The sequence below is a fragment of the Perca flavescens genome, chromosome 5 (assembly GCF_004354835.1).
Source record: "Perca flavescens isolate YP-PL-M2 chromosome 5, PFLA_1.0, whole genome shotgun sequence".
Classification (NCBI taxonomy): domain Eukaryota; kingdom Metazoa; phylum Chordata; class Actinopteri; order Perciformes; family Percidae; genus Perca; species Perca flavescens.
This window is the reverse complement of record NC_041335.1, coordinates 11,351,910-11,372,142: the sequence shown is the minus strand read 5'-3', so window position 1 is coordinate 11,372,142 and position 20,233 is coordinate 11,351,910. Positions and strand designations below refer to the sequence as shown.

At 41.8% G+C, this 20,233-nt stretch overlaps 1 protein-coding gene across 4 annotated transcripts in view; it reads left to right on the top strand.

Moving 5' to 3' along the window:
• ncor2 (nuclear receptor corepressor 2) overlaps positions 1 to 20,233 on the top strand; it is a 103,869-nt gene that overhangs the window by 8,902 nt on the left and 74,734 nt on the right. For all 4 annotated transcript variants that reach the window (XM_028577582.1, XM_028577583.1, XM_028577581.1 and 1 more), the window contains exons 2-3: positions 16,581 to 16,776; positions 17,527 to 17,642. In XM_028577582.1, coding sequence (XP_028433383.1) covers positions 16,672 to 16,776; positions 17,527 to 17,642 — 221 coding nt within the window. In that variant the 5' untranslated portion in view covers positions 16,581 to 16,671. The remainder of the gene's footprint in view (positions 1 to 16,580; positions 16,777 to 17,526; positions 17,643 to 20,233) is intronic.

The window sequence follows — 20,233 nt, the reverse complement described above, 5'->3', positions numbered from 1 at the left end:
ATTATCGCACCCACTCAATCTCCGGACGAATGGGACATTAGACAACCTTTTTAATAGGAATCTCAACGTTTAGAGTTGTATAAGGAGCAGGGGCTCCCAGGCCCACGCGAGAATGCGGCAGGCAGACTGCTACAATGGTGCTGTTTTTCTCGCCCAAACGAATAATAATTTTCATATTCCATAGCCAGTCTTCATCCCTTTACTCCAATTCAACATACTGAATGCATACAGCCCAACTCAACCTGTTGGCTTGGTTTGTCTGGGTCGTAAGACATTATTTTGTTGAAATCTCAACCTGCATTTTGAATTTTAATTTGCAGACATTAAATCAATAACCTACTTAAACTTGAGTGTTCAATGGTGAGCTTCTTTAAAGGTCCCATGACATGGTGCTCTTTGGATGCTTTTATATAGGCCTCAGTGGTCCCCTAATACTGTATCTGAAGTCTCTTTCCCGAAATTCAACCTTGGTGCAGAATTACAGCCACTAGAGCCAGTCCCACAATGAGCTTTCCTTAGTATGTGCCATTTCTGTGTCTGTAGCTATTGAGGAGGAGAGAGGGGGGGGCCAAGGTGGAGTGTGGGGGTGTGGCCTTGACCAACTGCCACTTTGCTCGTTTGAAAGCCATGATGTCTCTCTCTCATGGGTGGGCCAAATTCTCTGGGTGGGCAAAGCATAGAAAGGGGAGGTAACCTTGCTCCTTATGACCTCATAAGGAGAAGATTCCAGATCGGCCCATCTGAGCTTTCATTTTCTCAAAGGCAGAGCAGGATACCCAGGGCTCGGTTTACACCTATCACCATTTCTAGCCACTGGGGGACCATAGGCAGGCTGGGGGAACTCATATTAATGTTAAAAAAAGTGAAATTTTCATGCCATGGGACCTTTAATGTAGGCAAGTAAAGTCATGGATCTATTCAGATGTTACTGTTCCACGAATGAGATTTTCACACTGCATAATCAACTGAAGTTATACTGAAAACACAGCACATGAAATGATGATTAAACGGAAATGACACAACTTTGGTATTCTGCGGTGGACTTTATGAACCCTTAAGTTAACACGCAGAAACCAAAGAGGGAAATGTGAAGCTGTCTCCATAAAAATCTGCCTCCCAGGCGCATTCCCTCCTTCCACCCAGTTTCCCTCTCACTGAATGAGAAACAGCAGCTGTCTAGCACTTCTTGCACACTAGTGGACTGCACCTGGTAGGTTTCGTGTGTGGAGAATGTTATGCTTGACTCTGTGTGGTATAATATTATGATCAGGCACAGCTGGTCTGTTGCAGTTCCTCAAATTACTCACAATCAAAGTGCCATTGAACTGGACACGGTGCCACCTCAGTTCCAGTGGCCGCACCATTTGTACCATTATATGGTTTTCTGGGATTGCCAAATGGAAAACCCATAATTTGGACATGTTTGAGGAAAGTGTCTTTCTCATATGGGCCCATGCAGATCATGCAAGTTGTCATTAGCCTCATGATTTTATGCCCTCTCCTTTGGGATTCTGTCATCAAACTTTAATGGTAGCATTACTTAGGCAAAAGAAGTTGAGGGTTTAGGGCTGCAACAAACGATTATTTTCATTGTTGATTAATCTGTCGATTATCTTCTCGATTAGTTGTTTGGTCTAAAAAATGGTTAAAAACGAGGATTAGTGTTTTCCAAAGCCCAAGATGACCTCCTCAAATGTCTTTGTTTTGTCCACAACTCAACTATTCAGTTTTTTGTCATAAAGGAGTGAAGAAATTACAAAATATTCACATTTTAGAAGCTTTCATAAACTTACTTAAGCCAATTAATTGATTATCAAAATAGTTGGTGATTTGATTTAATAGGTGACAACTAATCTATTAATCTTTGCAGCTCTAGTGATGTTACTGAAACGGTAGTCTAATTTTATTTTAGTGCTGAATGCACGTTGAACGAAACCAGCATTCCTCATTTGTTTTTCTGAGTTTGTAGCATATCATGATTATCTGAAGAACACCAGCTGCTCTAAAACATACAGAAATGTATGCTATGTTATCCTTATCTGAGAGTTCTGTAAACATTAAATTCTTTTTCTTATGGCCTTGCATTTGCCCTCTGTGTGAATGACTTGCAAGCCTGTCAAGCTGTACAGTATAATCTGTGATAGACTGCAGTGATACTGTGTCAATTGTTGCGGCAATAACTGGGAACCTGCTACCTGGACACTTCTGTGTTCTTTTCAGCTGGAGCCTTTGCTGCTCAATCAAGTAACCACAATGACAAAAAGTACCAAGTAAAATTAGGTTAAAGTTTAGTTTCTCATTTGCTATTCCTTTTTTTTCTTTAGATATGTTGAAAATATACTATTACAAATACAGATTATATCCTTTAAGCTACATACTGCTTAAATAATACATTTTAATTTGCACTAGTTAAAAGTAGCACCAGTGAAATCCTTTGACATTTCAGCCTGAAGAAACAACGTAACATTTTGCACCTTTTATCTCTAAACTGCCTTAACAAAACCTGTTCCGTGCTTTCATATTGTGGTAATGTTAGATGTTTCTAGTTCTTTGAATATGTGTTAGAACATGTTCTTATAGTCTGAAGTCGTGCCTCTTTCATCCTTTACATTTTAATTGATGTGCTTCAATGGAATTGATCCAAACTACTGGCAATTACTTAACTAACTTTAATGCTTGTTATTAGGGCTGGGCGATATGGATATATCACGATATCGATATAATATCGATATATTGCCCAGCTCTACTTGTTATAATTGTCTAATGAATTACTGTATATAATACCATTGTTTGCCCAAGAGTTTTTTTTTTCAGCAGCGGTGCTGTAGTGTGCCAGTTTTATTTTGTGCCAGTCACTGACAGGAAAAGGGCTTTTTACACAGTTGTAGATGTCGAATTACAGTACGTTTTTAATAAAATGCTTCAAGACTTCATGGCTCTCCTCCCCGTCTCCTGTCATTCTACTCTGCCTCTTTCCTCTCTCTTTTCCTCTCCCTGTCCTCCACTCACCTATTTCCATGCTATCCTGTCTCATCTGTACCTGCCGTCCTGTCTAATAATGGAATACATGAAGTGACGTGGTAGAGTAAGCAACCTATACAAATTAAATCAAATAACTGCCTGCGTAACCTATTACAGGAGACAAAATGTCTAACGTGACACCAGAACCACCTGTCAGTGGTGTGGAATCTGTCCATCCACAAGCAATCCGATAAAACAAACCATATGACGTAGTAGGGTAGCGGAGCCAGTTGGTAAATCTAGAGTGTAAAAGTCTTTTCCATTGAGAAAAGCCTTCAGTGTTATTCTTTGCTCTTCTTTCAATGAAGAAATACTCGCCAGTTCTGAAATAACTGATGGTAACGCGGCATCTACGCCCCCATTTGTTGGGTATTTCAGGCCTTTAATTCCACAGTACCACTGAAGACATAAAAGGGGAGTCAAACCCGCAACCACTGCGTCGAGGATATATATATATATATATATATATATATATATATATATATATATATATATATATATATATATATATATATATATATATATATATACATATACATACACACACACACACACACACACACACACACACACACACACACACACACACACACACACACACGGCACTATAGCGACTACGGTAGCGAGTATTATGAAAGCCTGAAAATGGTTGGAGGTTGGCTGGGGTGGTGGATGGGTCAAACAACACAGGACTTTCCCCCAGGAGACCGAGGATCGTGTCCCGCGTGTCACGTTTCCTAAACCCAACCTTTGCTTTCTTCTTTTCCTAAACCCAACCCGTCCGCTGTATACGCCGTAGACATACACGCCGATAGCTCAAAAAGCGTAAAGATAACACATGCTTTAAAAAGTGGCGAAGTCATGATGTCACGTTGGATCTCGACTCACTTCCACACCATCGCGTTCTCCCGGTCCCTGCCTCCGCCAGATGGATTGCTTCGCATTTGCTCGGCATATCCATCTGGGAACTTTCCGTTGGAGAACTTTTTGGAAGGTGCTGAAATACTGGTTAGCTGATTGGATGAACCATCTGTTTATCACCTATGTTGGTGATAGACGGGCCAAATCAACCAATCAGATCCACGAAGCGTATGAAAATACAACTACAAGCCCGCCCCTGCTGCTGCAGGCAAAGCATAGCTCGTTAGCTCAGCATGCAAGCAACATGTCGGTAAAGGAGATTTGCCGTTTGTGTAACGAGAATTTAGGAATAAAAGGCACTATTTCAGGTTCCCGGACCATATTCCAAAAGAAGGATCCAAGAGAAAAAAAACATTAGCGAGCGGCTAACAGAATTAGGGCTACCGCTGTCTGAAAATACTGGTTAGCTGATTGGATAAACCATCTGTCTATCACCACCTAACCCACCTCAAAACCAACGCTGATTGGCCCGGTTGTTTGGCTAACGGCTCCACATTTTCTCTGCCTCAAGATGCCAGACTGATCTGCGAGTGGAAAACTGGAGCTCGCGAGATCAGGACGGTCTCACGAGACTACCTGCCACTACCTTCTCTTTCCGAAATAGAGTCTGGGTTCAGCGGTCAGTCTGCTTCTCTCTTCTTCAGCTGGATAGCCAGCAGCTCATTGAAACTAGCTGCCTAGCATATGTGCTTCAGACTAAAGCTAGTAACAATGTGCGCAATGAATCCAACTTGCACACTAAGATACGTATAAGCGGTGCCAAACCATAATGGGGTTAACTTAATAATTAAAAAAAGTTACTTGCATCCCTTAATGTGTTAACTCAGAAGCATATAATAGCACTTTGATTGCATGGTTGTTGTTTTGTGTATTACTAGAAATGAATTAAAAGTACAAGCCATTTATTATTCATAATGCGTTCTATTTTGATTTCCACGGCTATGAAATGGGAGTTACTATTGAACAGTCACCCATATTTAAACATACTAAAAGAGAGGCAGACACTGGATAAGCAGAGATTAGAAATGGCTTTGTGGTAAGTGATTCACTTGACTCTTGCGCAACACTGATGACAGCATGTTACAGGACACGGCTCTTGTTTATGTGTAGGCTACAGCCATGGGTAGCTTTATATTTATCTCTGATTAGCCTAGCTTTTCTTCTGGGAATGTGTGTGTTACAGCATAGTTTGTTTTTCACATTCTGGAAAGCATGTTAGTAAGGCCAGCCAAGGTCACACACCTCAGGGTTGATGATCTTACAGTGGAAATACGAGTGACATGTAACAGTGAAAGGTATGAAGACACAAAATGGAATGTAATTACAGGTTAAGGTGTGCTGGTGTGGGTGAATTGACTTGTCTTGACATGTGTGCTGGATCCATGAAAATAATAGTCCCCTTAATGCATCAAAACATGCTGCTGGTGTGACGTTAAGTGTGTGTTTTGTGATGTTTGGGTTGGGTGATGTCCCCTAAATTAGCAGTTGACGATGTTTACAGTAAAACATGGCAATTGATGACGATATTTTATCATATTTATCTCTTTAAATAAATATTTTTTTCTACTAACAGTTAACATAGAAACGATCAGACATATATTTAAATGCCCTCTGTAAATGCTGCCCTGCTGGTAGGGGACGGTTTTTTACAACTTGACCTACTTTCACTTAAGTACGGTTCAGGAAAGTCAATCAGATTTCCGGGATCTGCATAACGACAGTACAGCGGGACGTTTGCCTTCAACAGAGCGACAGTAATAACCTAACATACCATCATTACTGAGATTAAACTACATTCTTTGTTATGCATTCAATAAACAGAAACAAAACTCTTGCAGCACACATGAACCGATGCGCAAGATTAGCTCACAAATAAAATAGCACCCTCGTGAATTAGCCTACTGTTGCTTACGTACATTCATAAATCCTGCATAACATCGTCCCGTATCTACAGGACATCAGACTTACTTATTGATGCACGCACACAGTGTCCACAAACTAAGTCCAATGAGGGGAGAAAGGAAAGTGTGATAGCGTTCCACGTTAACGCTTTTTTCTCTCTCGCTCAAGACTGCTGTGTCCAACGTTACTAGAAGGTAGAGCGAGAGTGAGAGAATGTATCACTACAGCCAATCCAGTCTGCTCAAAACGATGGTCTTTTTCACAAATAGGTTACACGTAAGGGGGGAGGAGTAGCTTCCACTTAAGGGGCCTTATCTTGAACCCTGCGCAGCATAGCACAAAGCCCGACGCAAGCGTCTTTGCTAGTTTAAGACCGAGGCACTTGTCAATTTCCTGTCCAGTGCCCACGACTAGGATTGGTGTGTTTGACAGGGTGGGGGGGGGCGTGGTATCACGATGGTGGCTCTCCATTGTGATGTCGGCCAGCCATCACGATGGACGATGATATTGTATAATTCAAAAACCTTGTAAAACTTGTGTATCAAATCTAGCTGGGATGTTTTGTTTGGTATGTTGCCTGTGTAAATAACACCAGCATGCATGACCATTAGTGTTTGGCAGTGCACATGCACACCCTCACACTGTACACACACACACACACACACACACACACACACACTTGAACACTCTCATGCATAAATAGAAGCTCTGTGAGACTGCTGTCATGATGGACAAACCGAGGCACTCGGTTGCATGATGCCATACAGAAGAACATTTTAAAGCTCTTGAATAATTAAGTAGCAGTGGGGAGGAAGTAGGTCAGCCCAGCAGACAAGTGCACTCCTCAGTTTTATTTCCTGCTCCTTTATTCTCCTAGAGAATAAAGAGGGATTTGTGAGTGGAGACCTTATACATCAGAGCGATGCTGTCACATTGTGTCCAGCTGAGGTGACGAGTGTTTGGTGTAGTGCCATCCAAGAGGTCTATAGAGGGTAATTTTGGGCATCAATAATTGACAAATAATCAGTAACTGCAATCATTCAATTTCAACCTCAGTGTTTGATTGTTTGTCATTCATGTTATTTCTTTGCATTTTCTGATTTTTTTTTTTTTTTTTTTTTTTTAATAAATAAAGATTAAGGGTAATTTAAAATTAAACCACTTGTACAAGTGATGGTTTTGTTTAAGTTGTCAATCAGCTAGTGCTGGCATTATCCAGGCTACATCTCGCAAACTGATTTTCCATTTAGGTTTAAGAGAAAATATGTGCTTACGGTTTGACTCAGCCTGGTCAAATGCATGCTAGACCATCAGCAGACCGGAAGAAGGATAATAGGTTTTATGTTGTAAGAATCAGAGCAGATATCAGAGAGGTCAGTCATGACTGTCATGTATCATAACACACGCACAACTATAGAGCTGTATTTTTTTTGTCTGACAATTTTAATCAGCAAAAATACTGTTTCAACTTTGCATTGAATAGTTCATGTACTCCATTTAAACAACTACACAAATAGGGCTGGGCGATATGGAGAAAATCAAATATATTTTTCACCAAATACCTCTATCGATACCGCAACGATATTGCAGTGTTGATTATAGGTGCTTTCACAAAATAATTACACAATGAGATTTTTGATAAATAATCATCAGTAATGTGGATATAATGACTAAGTGGATAAAGGCAAATAATAGAACAGTTACAACAGTCTGGTAAGTTCAGAAAATTACATCGCTTTACTGTAATGCAGCCTTTAAAACCAGGAAAAGACACCACTCATGCCACATTACGATATCCAAAATCTAACGGTACAGATCCACTTTTGCGACACGACTGTCTCATGGTGTTGCGACGCCTCCCCTCATTTATACATTCCTCAATTACAGCTATGGGCGGGTCCAGCGGGGAATGTTGTCGAATTTTGGAATTTGGAGGGAGAAGTGATCAGAGCAGACCTCTGTGGTCTACTTCTACTGGATAGTCGCGTCGCGTTCAACGGATTCATTTGCATAAAGCTGGGCATCGGCCAGCTTTTTGACGCGCTACATTTTCTCAAATGTTGCGCCGCCTTCCCGGAATGCTTTGCGTGCGCGTTGAAGTCGCTTGACGTCACCCATAGGAATAGAGTGGAGCGCGACGCGACAGAAGCGTCGCACGGACAAGTGGATCTGTACCGTAAGACGATATCTAGTCTCATATCACGATATCGATATAATATCGATATGTTGCCCAGCTCTATACACAAATACTGCTCTGTGCTCTCGCGTTGTGGTAGAAATCTGTTTTTGTAGTTGGGAGTTGAGAACAAGTATTATGTGATGTGCAGCGTGTGAAGGCCTTAGTTGTACACTGTCCAACAGGGAGGGGGAAGGGAGCGCCTTATGTAATTTCACACAGTGTCGCCGAGTTGGCTGGCAGCAGGGGAACAGGCAGGAAATCCAATAGCTGCTCTGCTGTCCAGCCTGGATACAGCTGCACGATCACATCTGGAGGTACAGGCCAGCCAATCACTGGTCCTGTTCATCTCTCCTCCTCCTCCTCCTCCTCCTCCTCCTCCTCCTCCTCCTCTGTCTCCTCTCTTCCTTGTCAGACACACACTTTTACAGTCTGGGTTCAGATAATGCTAATGTTAGAGACATTTTTTTCTTTTGGTTGTCTTTAGGGTATTAATGATAGACAAATATCATATTAATACTTCATTTTACAGTTGTCATTTGGTAATATGTTGCTGTGGGGAAAATGCAAGGGTTACTTTTTGCTCTGTAGACATTATTACTGATAACACCTGACCTACGATTTATAAGAATACCGGTAATATTCAGGGCAACCACCCAGTTACACTACAGTCCAGCGCAACTGCAGCGCAGCCGCCCCACACTAAACTAGTCTCATGTTTTCCTGTAACACACACGTTAAATGCATCGTCTGTCATGTGAAAATATCACATTTCCATATAAAGAAATAAAAAAGCGTTGTCCTGGTCCTAGCTCGGTTATTAAATCCCAGTTTTAAAAAGCAATTAGAAACCGGTCGCACATGCTCTGTGTTGCGCTGTTCTCTGTTTTGCTGCTTTGCTGCTTTCCGTTTAAGTCACCTTTTTAGAAGTTTAGCCTGTCAGGGTGATTAATATCGTCAATGTTTTGCTGGGCAGTCCTCAAGTGGCAGCAATTCTGCACTAGCAAAGAGCTAGCAACTAATGCTACAATACAGGCCAAAAGGCTGCGTCTTTTTGTCTTGCTTACTGTTGTTAAACTGAGAAGTGATTAATAAATACTGAGCTAAGGTTAAACATTTGAGGCTAAACAAGCAAGCCAGTGCAGGCCAGTTCTATGCAGTTATATTTGAGAATGCTGCTTACATTTACAGTACTTTTTTTTCACGGCAGACATGTTGACATGTAATAGTAGGAAAAGCACAGGTATATTCAAAAGCATTAATGATGGCTGCATTCCACTTAGGAGAGGTCCTGGTATTGTGCATGCTGACTCACTGAAATAGCTCACTGGGACACTTGATGGAACTGAGCCATCGTCAAGGTTATCAACTTCAGCTGTGCTTTTCCTAGTATGACAAGTCAAAAATGTCTGCTGTGAAAAAGGTCCGTTCAGTGGTGTCATCTCTGACGACGTTAAAGATATTTCAAATGAAGGTGTTGTGTTGCATTTTACACATTGTTTATATTTCAATGCTACTTTCATTTCACTTCTATTGTTTTTCAGGCTTCGCATGTGTATGCCGTTCAGTCAGATTGTAAATGAGATGTGTGACAGGCTGTGGTTAAGGGAGATTATTGCACCTCTCTGTTTGGTACTAATAGCTTTGTGCTAGCCACCTGCCTGCCAGGAACTGTACTATCAATCAAGCTGGCACACACTCAGGCAATAATTATATCACCTGCAGCCTTTTATAGCCTCTCTCTAGCTATGTTTCCATCCACTTGTCAATGAAATTATCTGAAGTTCGCTATAAACATTCATGCGAATAATGCTGATGAAAGTGTTTCCATCCAATGGCTTTTTTTTTTTTCCTGATTAACTTCTTTTCTTTAACATGCAATTCGCAATATGAACTCCCCCCCCTCATCACCACCCAGATCACCACAAAAAAACAAGAAAAGATGACACAGTAATTAAAATATTCAAGACCATTCAACAAATAATAACACAATAAACCATAAACATGTCAAAATGACGACACCATAAGCCCATAATACACGTCTCTACCTTCTTAGGAGCCCTCCAGAAAGCTCAGGTACTTTCCCCATTTTCTAAAGCAGACCTCCATCAACAGCTTTAAAGCGAATAAAAACCTTTGAGATTCTGTCACCTAACCTTTCATTTTACTTTCCTGTTAGTAACTCATTCTCTTGCTTGCCTGTTTTCCCGCTCACAGTAGGAGGACCTTATTAGTTTGGATTTAAAGATTTTTGAGATTCCTCTGAAAATGTTACATTATTTTTGACTGGCAAAGCTAAATGAGTGTTGTTACATTGCATAGTTTTTAACTATAAGTCTGTGTTCATCTTGTCTGCTATGTTTTGAGGTTAAACGTGTACCCACAGTAAAATATCTTAAATGTTGACCCCTGTACTACATTGATTTTGTGGGGTCTTCCCCTTTTGTAATGTCAGTGTGACAGTATCTACCAGTAAAGGGGTATTCCGCCTCGTCAGCATTGTCTTGGATGTTACTGCGTGGCAGTGTAAAGGGCGTTGTACTAGGGTTTGGCAGTTTTTTTCCTGCTCTTGCCCAACCATTCATTTAAAGGTGTCTGCAATCACCTTCCCATTTTACTGGCTGATGCACTGCGACTTCCTCTTCTTTGTTTTTTTTTGTTTTTTGTTGTTGCTGTGTTCCGATTAGTTTTTCTCTTGTCATGCTGTTGTCGACGCATAGGTCAAGAGGAACAGTCCATTTAAAGTACACATGTTTAAAGTGTGAGGTTTTATTGCACTGAAAGCAAGTCAGGAAAAATATAATTGAGAAAGAAAAATGCAAATCAGTAACAGGCTTTGCATGGTACCTTGGGTAATCAGTGTTCTAGAAAACTACATAGATGTGATAAAACAGAAAAAGGGTGAAGTCAGGTGGAAAAGGCTTAAGTGTTAAAGCTGTGTCTTTCTTGAGAAGCTGTGCTTACCACACAGATTGACCTTGCTTCTGCACCCTGACCTTAAAAAACCTCTTGGGACCCCAATACTGAAGCTTCGCTGGATTAATTGTGAGCGCTTTGTTTCCTTGTTAAATTAGAGTGGATGGGGAGGGAGGTGAAGGGTGGAAGTAGGGCAGCTCTCTTCCCACCCCTCAGCCAATTTAGTTACAGTGGCTCGTAGGTGGTGACTGACTATATGAATGTTGGTGAAGACCAACATTCATATAGGCCCTATTTGTGGTGAAAGACCACCAGTTTCTCTCTAGTAATACAAAGTCTGAGCTGTTAGTGTTGCAGCTGTGGATTATTTTAGCAGTCTCAGGGCTCCAGACTGCATTTTGCATTTTGCGACCAAAATTTGAGTGTGTGACTGAATTTTACATCCAGTCCCCCTTTTTTTACACGTTAAACGTTGAAATTTCGGTACCTGAGAGCGGGAGAGCGCGTAAGCGCAAGCTTATCTGTCCTCTCTGAAAATTGACAGAGAGCAGAGCTCTGACACAAACACACACTCGAAGAGCTGCAGACGGTGCAAACTACGTGGGATCTGCAGTTTTGTTGAAGTCACAGTGAGTCACGGAAATGCAGAAAGTGGTTTCAAGTGTGGTTACAGTTTTTCATAACTTCACGCAGACAGCGTTTGCTGCTATATGATATTAATGGCGAGCCGACAGCGGTTGCGGTGCTGTTGACGTTACACTTCCTCGGAGACCAGGAACAACAGTGGTTTCTGTGCCCTGGTGAATGACTGACAGGCTGAGGTTGTAAGGCAACTTTATTTCTACAGCACCTTTCAGCAACAAGGCGATTCAAAGTGCTTTAGATGAAACAGATAAGAGCAATTAAAAACGGTCATGATGAAAATAAAACAGGATAAAAATAATATACAAATACAATAATAAAAAAAAATATATTTTTTTTTTTACTGTCATAACAGCGATGGGGCTGTCAGTTTACCTTCTATGTTGCATCTTCAAAAATGACACTGAATTTGAAATGGCACATTGTAATTTCTGCATCTATTATCAAAGTATTTATTAGTAATACAGTGGAAATTAGTTATATATGTGAATATTTGTTTAGCATGTTGATTTACGGCGTGTTCCCCTAAAATTTTCAGTTGGGGGCCACTGTGCTCAGAGTGAAAAAAGTTAGCCTGGAGCCCTGAGTCTGCTTTATTTGCAATTGTTTCTTAAAAGCATCTGGTTTCTTACAATTACATTCCAGGATGGGGGGGGTTGTTTCATGTCACCTGACGAACAAGCGCTAATCTCAACTAGCAATCTTATTGATTTAAGTTAAATGCGAACGTCATCCTGTGTTGGTTCCACTCCGTGGACTGAGTGCATAACTGTAGACTGGATGCTTTCTGCTGAGGCGATGAGGCCTTGACGTCATGCTTCTGTAGTAAGCTAGTTCCGTTTTACAATAGACACACTGCAAAGTAGAGTTTTCGTTTTGTTTTATCTTTAAACCATCCCGAATTTTTGACACTTTTTGTCGTTTTCTCTGGCGTGTCTCTTCTTGCCCCTCGCTATTTTCTACATTTTGCAATCCGCGCCGCCGGCGTAACAGCACCTGTACGCGGTCCGTAAGCGGGTTGTGTGACGGTAATGATCATCCGTGCGCAACACAGTGGGCTACATATAGTTGTATGGATTGATCAAAGCTCCAATGCAAAAATGTATTATTGAGTTACTCGAGGAATCGTTTAAGCCCTAGTCCAAAGACCTGGTGTCACTTTTACACAACGTGAACTGGACCACCCATGCTGCAAGTGAAGATAAGGGCCAATTGAAAATGTTTCAGAAAGCAGGTGTTTGCATGCAGTGTTTGTGAGCAGTTCAGTATTGAGGGTGAGCGAGTGAAAGGGTAGGTAAGCGAGTGAGAGCCTCCTTGTCCAGGGCCTTTCGGTAATGAGGCTCCAGGGAGATAAATCCTTATGAGACCTGACAGGGTGCCACATTCCTATGCTGAGAGTCCTAGCAGCCCCCCTCCCCTCTAGGGCACTGCTTTATAGACTTCTGATGTTGTTCACAGAACAAGCCTTATGCCCATTACAATTCACTCGTCTGCCTTTTTACAACAGCTCCGTGCATTTGACTTGAGCCTTCGTTTCTTTTGGCTGTCATATTTGCATAATCCTTCGTAGACAGCTCAATACCCTAATGGGTGTTTTTTCTGTCTACAAATACCGGCATCATATTTTTAATGGGCATATGATTAACAGTAAATTATTGCGGTTGCGTTGATGGGCTGATCACACCCTCGGTTCTATCAGGGCCAAGCCATGCTATCGAGGCTCTTAGCAAAAAAATATGTTACAAGCTGTTGAATCCCTTTTTCTCTCTTTTTAGAAATCGACTCTCGCGCCACCAAGTCAGACTAGACAGAAATTTGGTTAACTGTTTATGTCAGTAGAATTTAAAGTGTTATTTTGAAGGCAGCCTCCTGCTCTCCTTGGCAGGCTGGAAGCCGTCTGTGTGCTAGTATTTCCACAGCCATTCCTAAAATGGAGAGGGAGGGTGGGGGGTAAGAGGATGAAATATTGGCTTGCACCGCTGAAGGCTGAGGCCCACTCTACTCTGTGCAGAAGACGAAAGCAAAAGAGAGGGGAGAAGGAAAGCACGCTAGAGTTAGAGAGTGAGGTGACCGAGTTCATTCGCCGAGTTGGCAGTGAGCCACCGACTTGCCTGTGGCTGTCTGTAGCGGTGCCAGTGCATGTGTTTAGCCTCTTGTCTGGAAAGGCCCCATTCTCCTCAGAGTTTATGTCAAAGCTCTCTCATTGTGTTGGCCATCTCATCTTGATTCAGGTTTTTTGTCCTCTGCAGATCTTGTGACTGCCTTCAGACTTGTTTTCGTCCTTCTCAGGGGAATCTCTCTGGTCTGGACAGTCATCAAAGCCAGGCTTCCAAGGAGAATGGCTTATCTCACCCTCTCTTTGTCTTGCTGGCCTCTTTTTCTGCCCTTTTGTTGAGCATATTTGGATGCTATGTCAGGATCATGAGTTTTCCTCATCGACTATTTCACCAGCAGTGAGTTCTACTCAAGGATTTTAGCACTTCCCTTTGTGTGGTTTGTTTGTCCGGGTCTGTCTCACCAAAAGACGAGTGGGCACCAGTTTCTTGAAAATATTTCAAGCCACAGTTTAGACTACTTGACACAAAGGCAAGGTCTCTAGCTGGTGGGAGAATTTCAGCAGTGTTTTCCTATCTCGTGGCCTCGCTGAGCCCATTTACAGAGCTCCTCTGTTCCTTAAAATCCAGAGCCATGTTCAGCCTCTCGTAGAGCCCTTTGCATAACTGAAATCAAGTGACACTTTGTGTCTGACAGTGGGACAGGAAGGAAGGGTAGATAGTGCCCCTCTTTGTACTGCAATAAAGGGTCAGACAACGGAGACTGGCACTCCACTATTGGTTATATGCCAACGATGTAGGCAACTGGTGGTGTTAACGTTCATATTGCTGTAAAAAAGTGCTTGTTTGGTTACTGGTTGCTGATGTCATTACTCAAATCCTGTCCAGCTTGGGACTTTTCAACAGACCACTATGAGGAGCTATGGCCACCAGCAAAGGTAGCAGACTTGGCATTAGTACTAGTGAGCTAGTGTCGGTTTATAGACTACCAGTGGCTGCGATTAATTTTTGTTAGTTTTCAATTAAGTGTTACATTTAGGTGGAAAATTATTTTGAAAATGAATTGTATTTTTCCACCAATAACATGGCTCATTGTTGCTCAAAATTACTTATGGACAAGGTGCATGACATTAATGTTAACAACCTTTTGTGGCAGGATATTCCAAACCTTTGAATGACAGTGTTAGTAGATTGTGTGTTATCAAAAAAAGGAAGAAATCGTGTTGATCTTGTAAAAAGATCAGTAGCCTATATAAAATTAGCTTGTTTCATTTATCAAATTAAATAATGATTGAATATATATTAATATTTTCAATTTTCTCAACATTCCTTGTTATGGTTATTACTTTCGTCTTTATATTCTTTATTTAAAAAAAAACTAACAAATTAAAGTGAACAATTACGTTTAGTGTCAAATCTCATTTATTGTCAGCTACAAAAATAAAATGTTTAGAGCCCATATTTCTGCCACTCTGCCTGTTGTGTGGCTTGCACAGCACTGAAACATGAGCTATGAGAGAGAGAGGCATCATTAGTCAGGTTATAGAAATGGCTGGAGTCCTAATTTCTTTGTTGGCAGGAGTCACAGGGATTCATGTCACGAGCACTAGTCCACCTACTACTACTACTACTACTACTACTACTACTATCACAATCACAATCACAGGAGTGTCTGGGAATGGTGCAGTAACAAGCTGACCAGAGCTGAACGTTGTCTCAAAATTGAATGTTTGTTACAGTTCTCCAAATTCATTTCCATTGATAGTTTAAAACTATTTTCATAGGTCCACCTTGTTCCTCCTTAGCATTGTCTCCAATTGTAACACTTGTGTTCTGGTGTGCAAAGACAGAAAAATCCACGCAGCTGCCACGCAACAGAAACGCCACGCTCACGCCACGCAGCCAGAGTGTGGACAGCCTTACGTTAGTATTACGTTAGTAGTAGCAAATATCCTCTATAGTAGAACGCTGCTTGTGATGTTGTTGCTTCCCTTGGTATTAACTGTACTGATAAACTGTAAAAAAACGCAGCGGCCACACTGCTGTGAAAGCTCCCCACACCTCATTTACACAGTCTGGTTGTTCACCCTCTCTGCAGCAGTGTTAAGCTGTATTTGGAGTTAACTGGAGCTAACCGGAGCTAATCGTTGATAACCGAGCCTTCAAGTTAACATTCTGTTCATCTGTATCGTATTCTAGTCTGGTTTGTTTAATATGTAGTTATTTCTTTCTAAATGATCTTGATGTGTAGTCATTTAGTTCAATAAATAGTTCATAAAGCTTTGTTTGTCTAGTTTATTACTGAGCCCAGCCATTACATGATGCCTGATGCCGTGACATCCCGCGCCACCCACCACCACAAGTTAATTCTCGAACCTGTGGGAAACACTGCTTGGTCAAAGATGACACCCTTCTTGTATATGCCATCATCTACGATCTAGTTTGCACAACGTCATCCCGAGTCAAAATCTAGTGCCTGACTCTATCTCCATATGTCGTTGAGTTACTTATGTTGACTGTAAAGCCCCATTAAACTTTAAAGAATAGTTTTGGTTTACGGGCTAGCTGCTTGACTTGGCTGGTCTCTGTCTGTGAGTCCTCAGTGTGAGGACAGTGGGCCATTCAGTAAGCAGTGAAGGAGGGCTTCAGTCTAGCAGGTGCACAGACTCTCACTCCTTTACTAGGAGCAATGGAGGGGGGGAGCAGCTGTGGTAGGGAGGTGATGACATTCTGATATCCGGAGCAGACAGAGAGACACTTTCATCTGTAGCTACTCTGGAGGTGCTAGCCGTACATCAAATTGTTTCCGAGCAACAGTCACGCACGTTGCATAATGTTTTATGCATTGTTCTTTGCAGGTATTAAAGTATCCATGGCAATTCCACTGGGGTTGCTTAACTACAAAACATGTTTTATGACCCCCTTTTTTTTTCTTCTTTTCTCTGCAGGTTGCTGGCTAACAGAAACGGCCAATAATGCACAGCATCTGCTCTGCAGCCACACCCATTTCCTGCCTGTAGAGGAAGCGGCTGTGCCAGCATGTCCTCTCATCCCCAGTCTGTGCCGCCGGGCCGGAGGACTGTGGACACACGGCACCTGCCAAACCCTGCCAGTCTACCCCTGCAGCTGCAACGGGCACACACGGTAAGGGGCCTGGCACACAATGCGTTTAACGGCACCACCTGTAGTCCCTCAACTTCTTTTTTTTAGGTAAAACTCTTTTGAGAGATTTTACTGGAGATGTAGCTCCGACTCTCCCTGCTTGAGTATTTAGTAAACGGGGCATTACTCTGAACCACTGCAAAGGGCCTGACCCCAGGGGCCCCCACTGGTGTTTTTTCCAAAGGACCTATGCCCAAATTGCAGTGTTGTGCACACAGAGCTGTTCCCTCATTAGATGTTTGAGTTGACAGTTCATGTTGTCATAATGGAATCACATTAAGGCTTTCCCCATTATTTCCACCGAAATCTCCCAATTATCAAGATTGTTCTCCTACGTATCCGGGACAGAGCTGTCTTTGCTTCAAAGAAGAGGCCTCTAGCTGATGTAGAAGTTCATTCAGTGACCTCCAGTGTCTGCAAGGCACCTGTAGTTAATCCCACCACTCCCTCTTCTCATCACATTCAGGATGAGATGAGGGTTGACAGGGTGTGTCCCACAATCCCTGACTGGTGGAGGGGCAAGTTTACAGTAGCTGCATATGTGTAAGAAACAAGTGGAAGGAGAGGGAGAAATGAGAGCTGGAGAGAAAAGGACTGGCAACTACAGAAGAAACAAGGCAGGGGATGGAAAGAAATGTTAAAATGTTTTATTGACTTAGGGTCTTTGCATCATTCTCGTGGAGAAGGGAGAAATTGTTCCACACTGTCAACTTGTTGTTGTTTATTTTCCAGGAAGTGGGACTGGTTGACTACCACTCTCATCATGCCAGGGACTACAGCTCCCACCTGAACCAGCCCCATCGCCGCCGGCCCTCCTTACTTTCGGAGTTTCAGCCTGGGAATGAGAGGTAGGTGCACCATGCTCATATTTAAGGTATATTCCCTCACATGCAACATATTGCCATTGTTTTGGTTGGTAGGGTGTTTAGATTGCTAATGCTTTTAATTACATTGGTGTTTTTTACATTACCTACCAGTGTTTCCCTAGGTTTGTGGAAGACATAAGTCCACGTATTTGGTGCGGGGTTTAGGGGTCCTCCCTCAAGAAATCTTTGTTTTTAAATAAAAAAAATTTGGACCATTATTATTACCATATATGTGTCTAAAACATTGGAAAAGCTAGATCATTAATAAATAACACTTAAAAACCTTAAAGACAAAACTTGCTTAATAAGACCACTGGGGACCAACTACACTCATTTGATCTGAGTCACTTAATCATGTCATTTAGTTAGATTTGATGCTCGCACTGATTATGCATTCCTTCGGCTTAGGTGCTACCCAAAACGCCTTTTGGTGATGCGCCTAAGCCCTATAATGGTAGGAAAAACCCTGCCTACTGTACTGGGTGCTGATTGTTATACTGTATCGTTAATTTGTGCAGTATTATTTACAGTACAAATAAAGCCTCAGAGCATCTTCAAAGAAAAATTTAAAGTTGCACAAAAGTAACTACATGGAAATATGTATGTGAAAAATTGCACCACAATTTCATTATTAATCTTATTTAACATCCTCCTCTGATGGGGATTATAGATGACGTGACATTTTTTGTTTCATAGCTTTTCAGTCAGTCAATGTAAGAACCATATACCCTTCACATAGAAGTGGTAGTGCTGCTCCTTTTAATGTATTTGTCCTTTTTAAGTCTTGGGACAAAGCATGCTCAGTGGAAGCGTCATGCAGGCTGCATTTTTATGCGGTATTATTCTACTAAAGCCGCTGCCTCTGTTAACCATCCCCAAGTGTAATCCTCATATAACTGGCATCCGCAAGCCGTTCCTCTCTTATGTTGTGTTAAACAGCTCTGCGGAGCAATGGAGCAGTAAGTCAGGCAAAGCATTGTATGTATAGTACTTTCCCTCGGGAGACTCAGGTCTTGTACCTACCAAAGTTGTTTATTATTTATATAGCCATGCTTTTTTGAGGATGAGCCTTGATGAGTACTTGTGAATAATTTATGTGCGTGCCATGAATTTTGCATGACGCACAGAGGATAAGTCACAAGATTTTTTTTTTTTCTCCTCAGTTGATTGCCATGGCAGATTTTCCTGCATATGTTAAAACGTGCAAGAGAAAAACATTTCATTTTTAAGGTGTTGATTTTCCTAGAAATCAGCTGGCAGATATTTGTTACATGTACAAAATGTCTGTTGTGGAATGGAGGCTGTCTTTATAAATATGTCAAATAATTTGGGTACCCCCGAGCCCCTGGAACAAAACGGAGTTTTGGCAGCAGACAACAGATGGTAGAATGACTCTGTCACAGTGTGTGGCCGTTGCATGTTGTGACGGCGCCTTTAAGTATCAATCAGATGGGATTATAGTCTTCGATGTAAAGGCCAGAGCTGTGTGTTGGTCCTGTTTAACAGTTAGCATAGCCTAGCCCACAATGTGGGAACAATGGGTCTTGGGTTGATACAGAAATAAACACCATACTGTTCAACTGCTACCCACCAGCTCCTGATTTGCAGACACCCTTCATTCAATCACTGGTGCTTTGGCAGTCACTCTCAGTGTACGTGATGCCAGTTTCTGCAAGACAGTTGCCATGTGCGACTTCTTCAGTGGAGTAGTGTGGTTGTTTTTCAGTAGATAAAAAAATATCAAAAGACTCACAGTTAGACCTTGTTTTTTTTGTGAAGCCTTTGAAATAAACTGCTGGTCTTGATGGCAGGCGTCTGTGGGTGGCGAGTATTTCAGTTGACTATATCAAGCCTTCAGCATTCCTTTAAAGGTCTTAGAATCCATTCTGAAGCCCCCGTTCTATGTTTTCATTCAGAGTCTGAATAGTGTAATTCTGGCCTTGGCAATCCTTCAGTCTATTCTCTTCTCAGATGTGTGTTCGTTTTTTTAATAAGTCCCAGTAATTGTTCACACCATGTCTTCATTAGTAGCAAGCTGAAGATTTTTCGGACCCTTGACAGAGAATGTAAGCACTAACATGGCCTTAGAAGCTATCATTTTCTTTAAGAATGGCTTCATCTCCTTCTCAGTATGATAGATCTATGTATCCATCATCTCCTCTTAAAATTGTCTTGGAGTGAAGACAAAGTGAAAATGTACTATTTAGTTAATGCTCCAAATGTACCCTAATAACAGGTCAGAAAACCACAACAGTATAATCATTGGCGAGCCACTGCGCTAGTTGTTTGTTTCATCCTCCTGTTTACTCCAGGCAATATCTCAGTCACTCCGCCTCTTGCCATCTGTCTGAGATCACCCAGGCTACTTGAGAAAGGGAGTGAATACATTTTATAGCAAGCATAACAAGACAGAGAAACCACTTCACAGGGTTTCTTTTCTGCCCACAACCGAGAGTAGAGTGCAAACAAATCTGCTGCAATAAAGCAAAATGAGTTTGATTATGGGCTGTGAATGTGATTATTCTTGTCATTTATCTGTGAACTTTGAGTAATGTAGTAAATGGGTGTTGAAG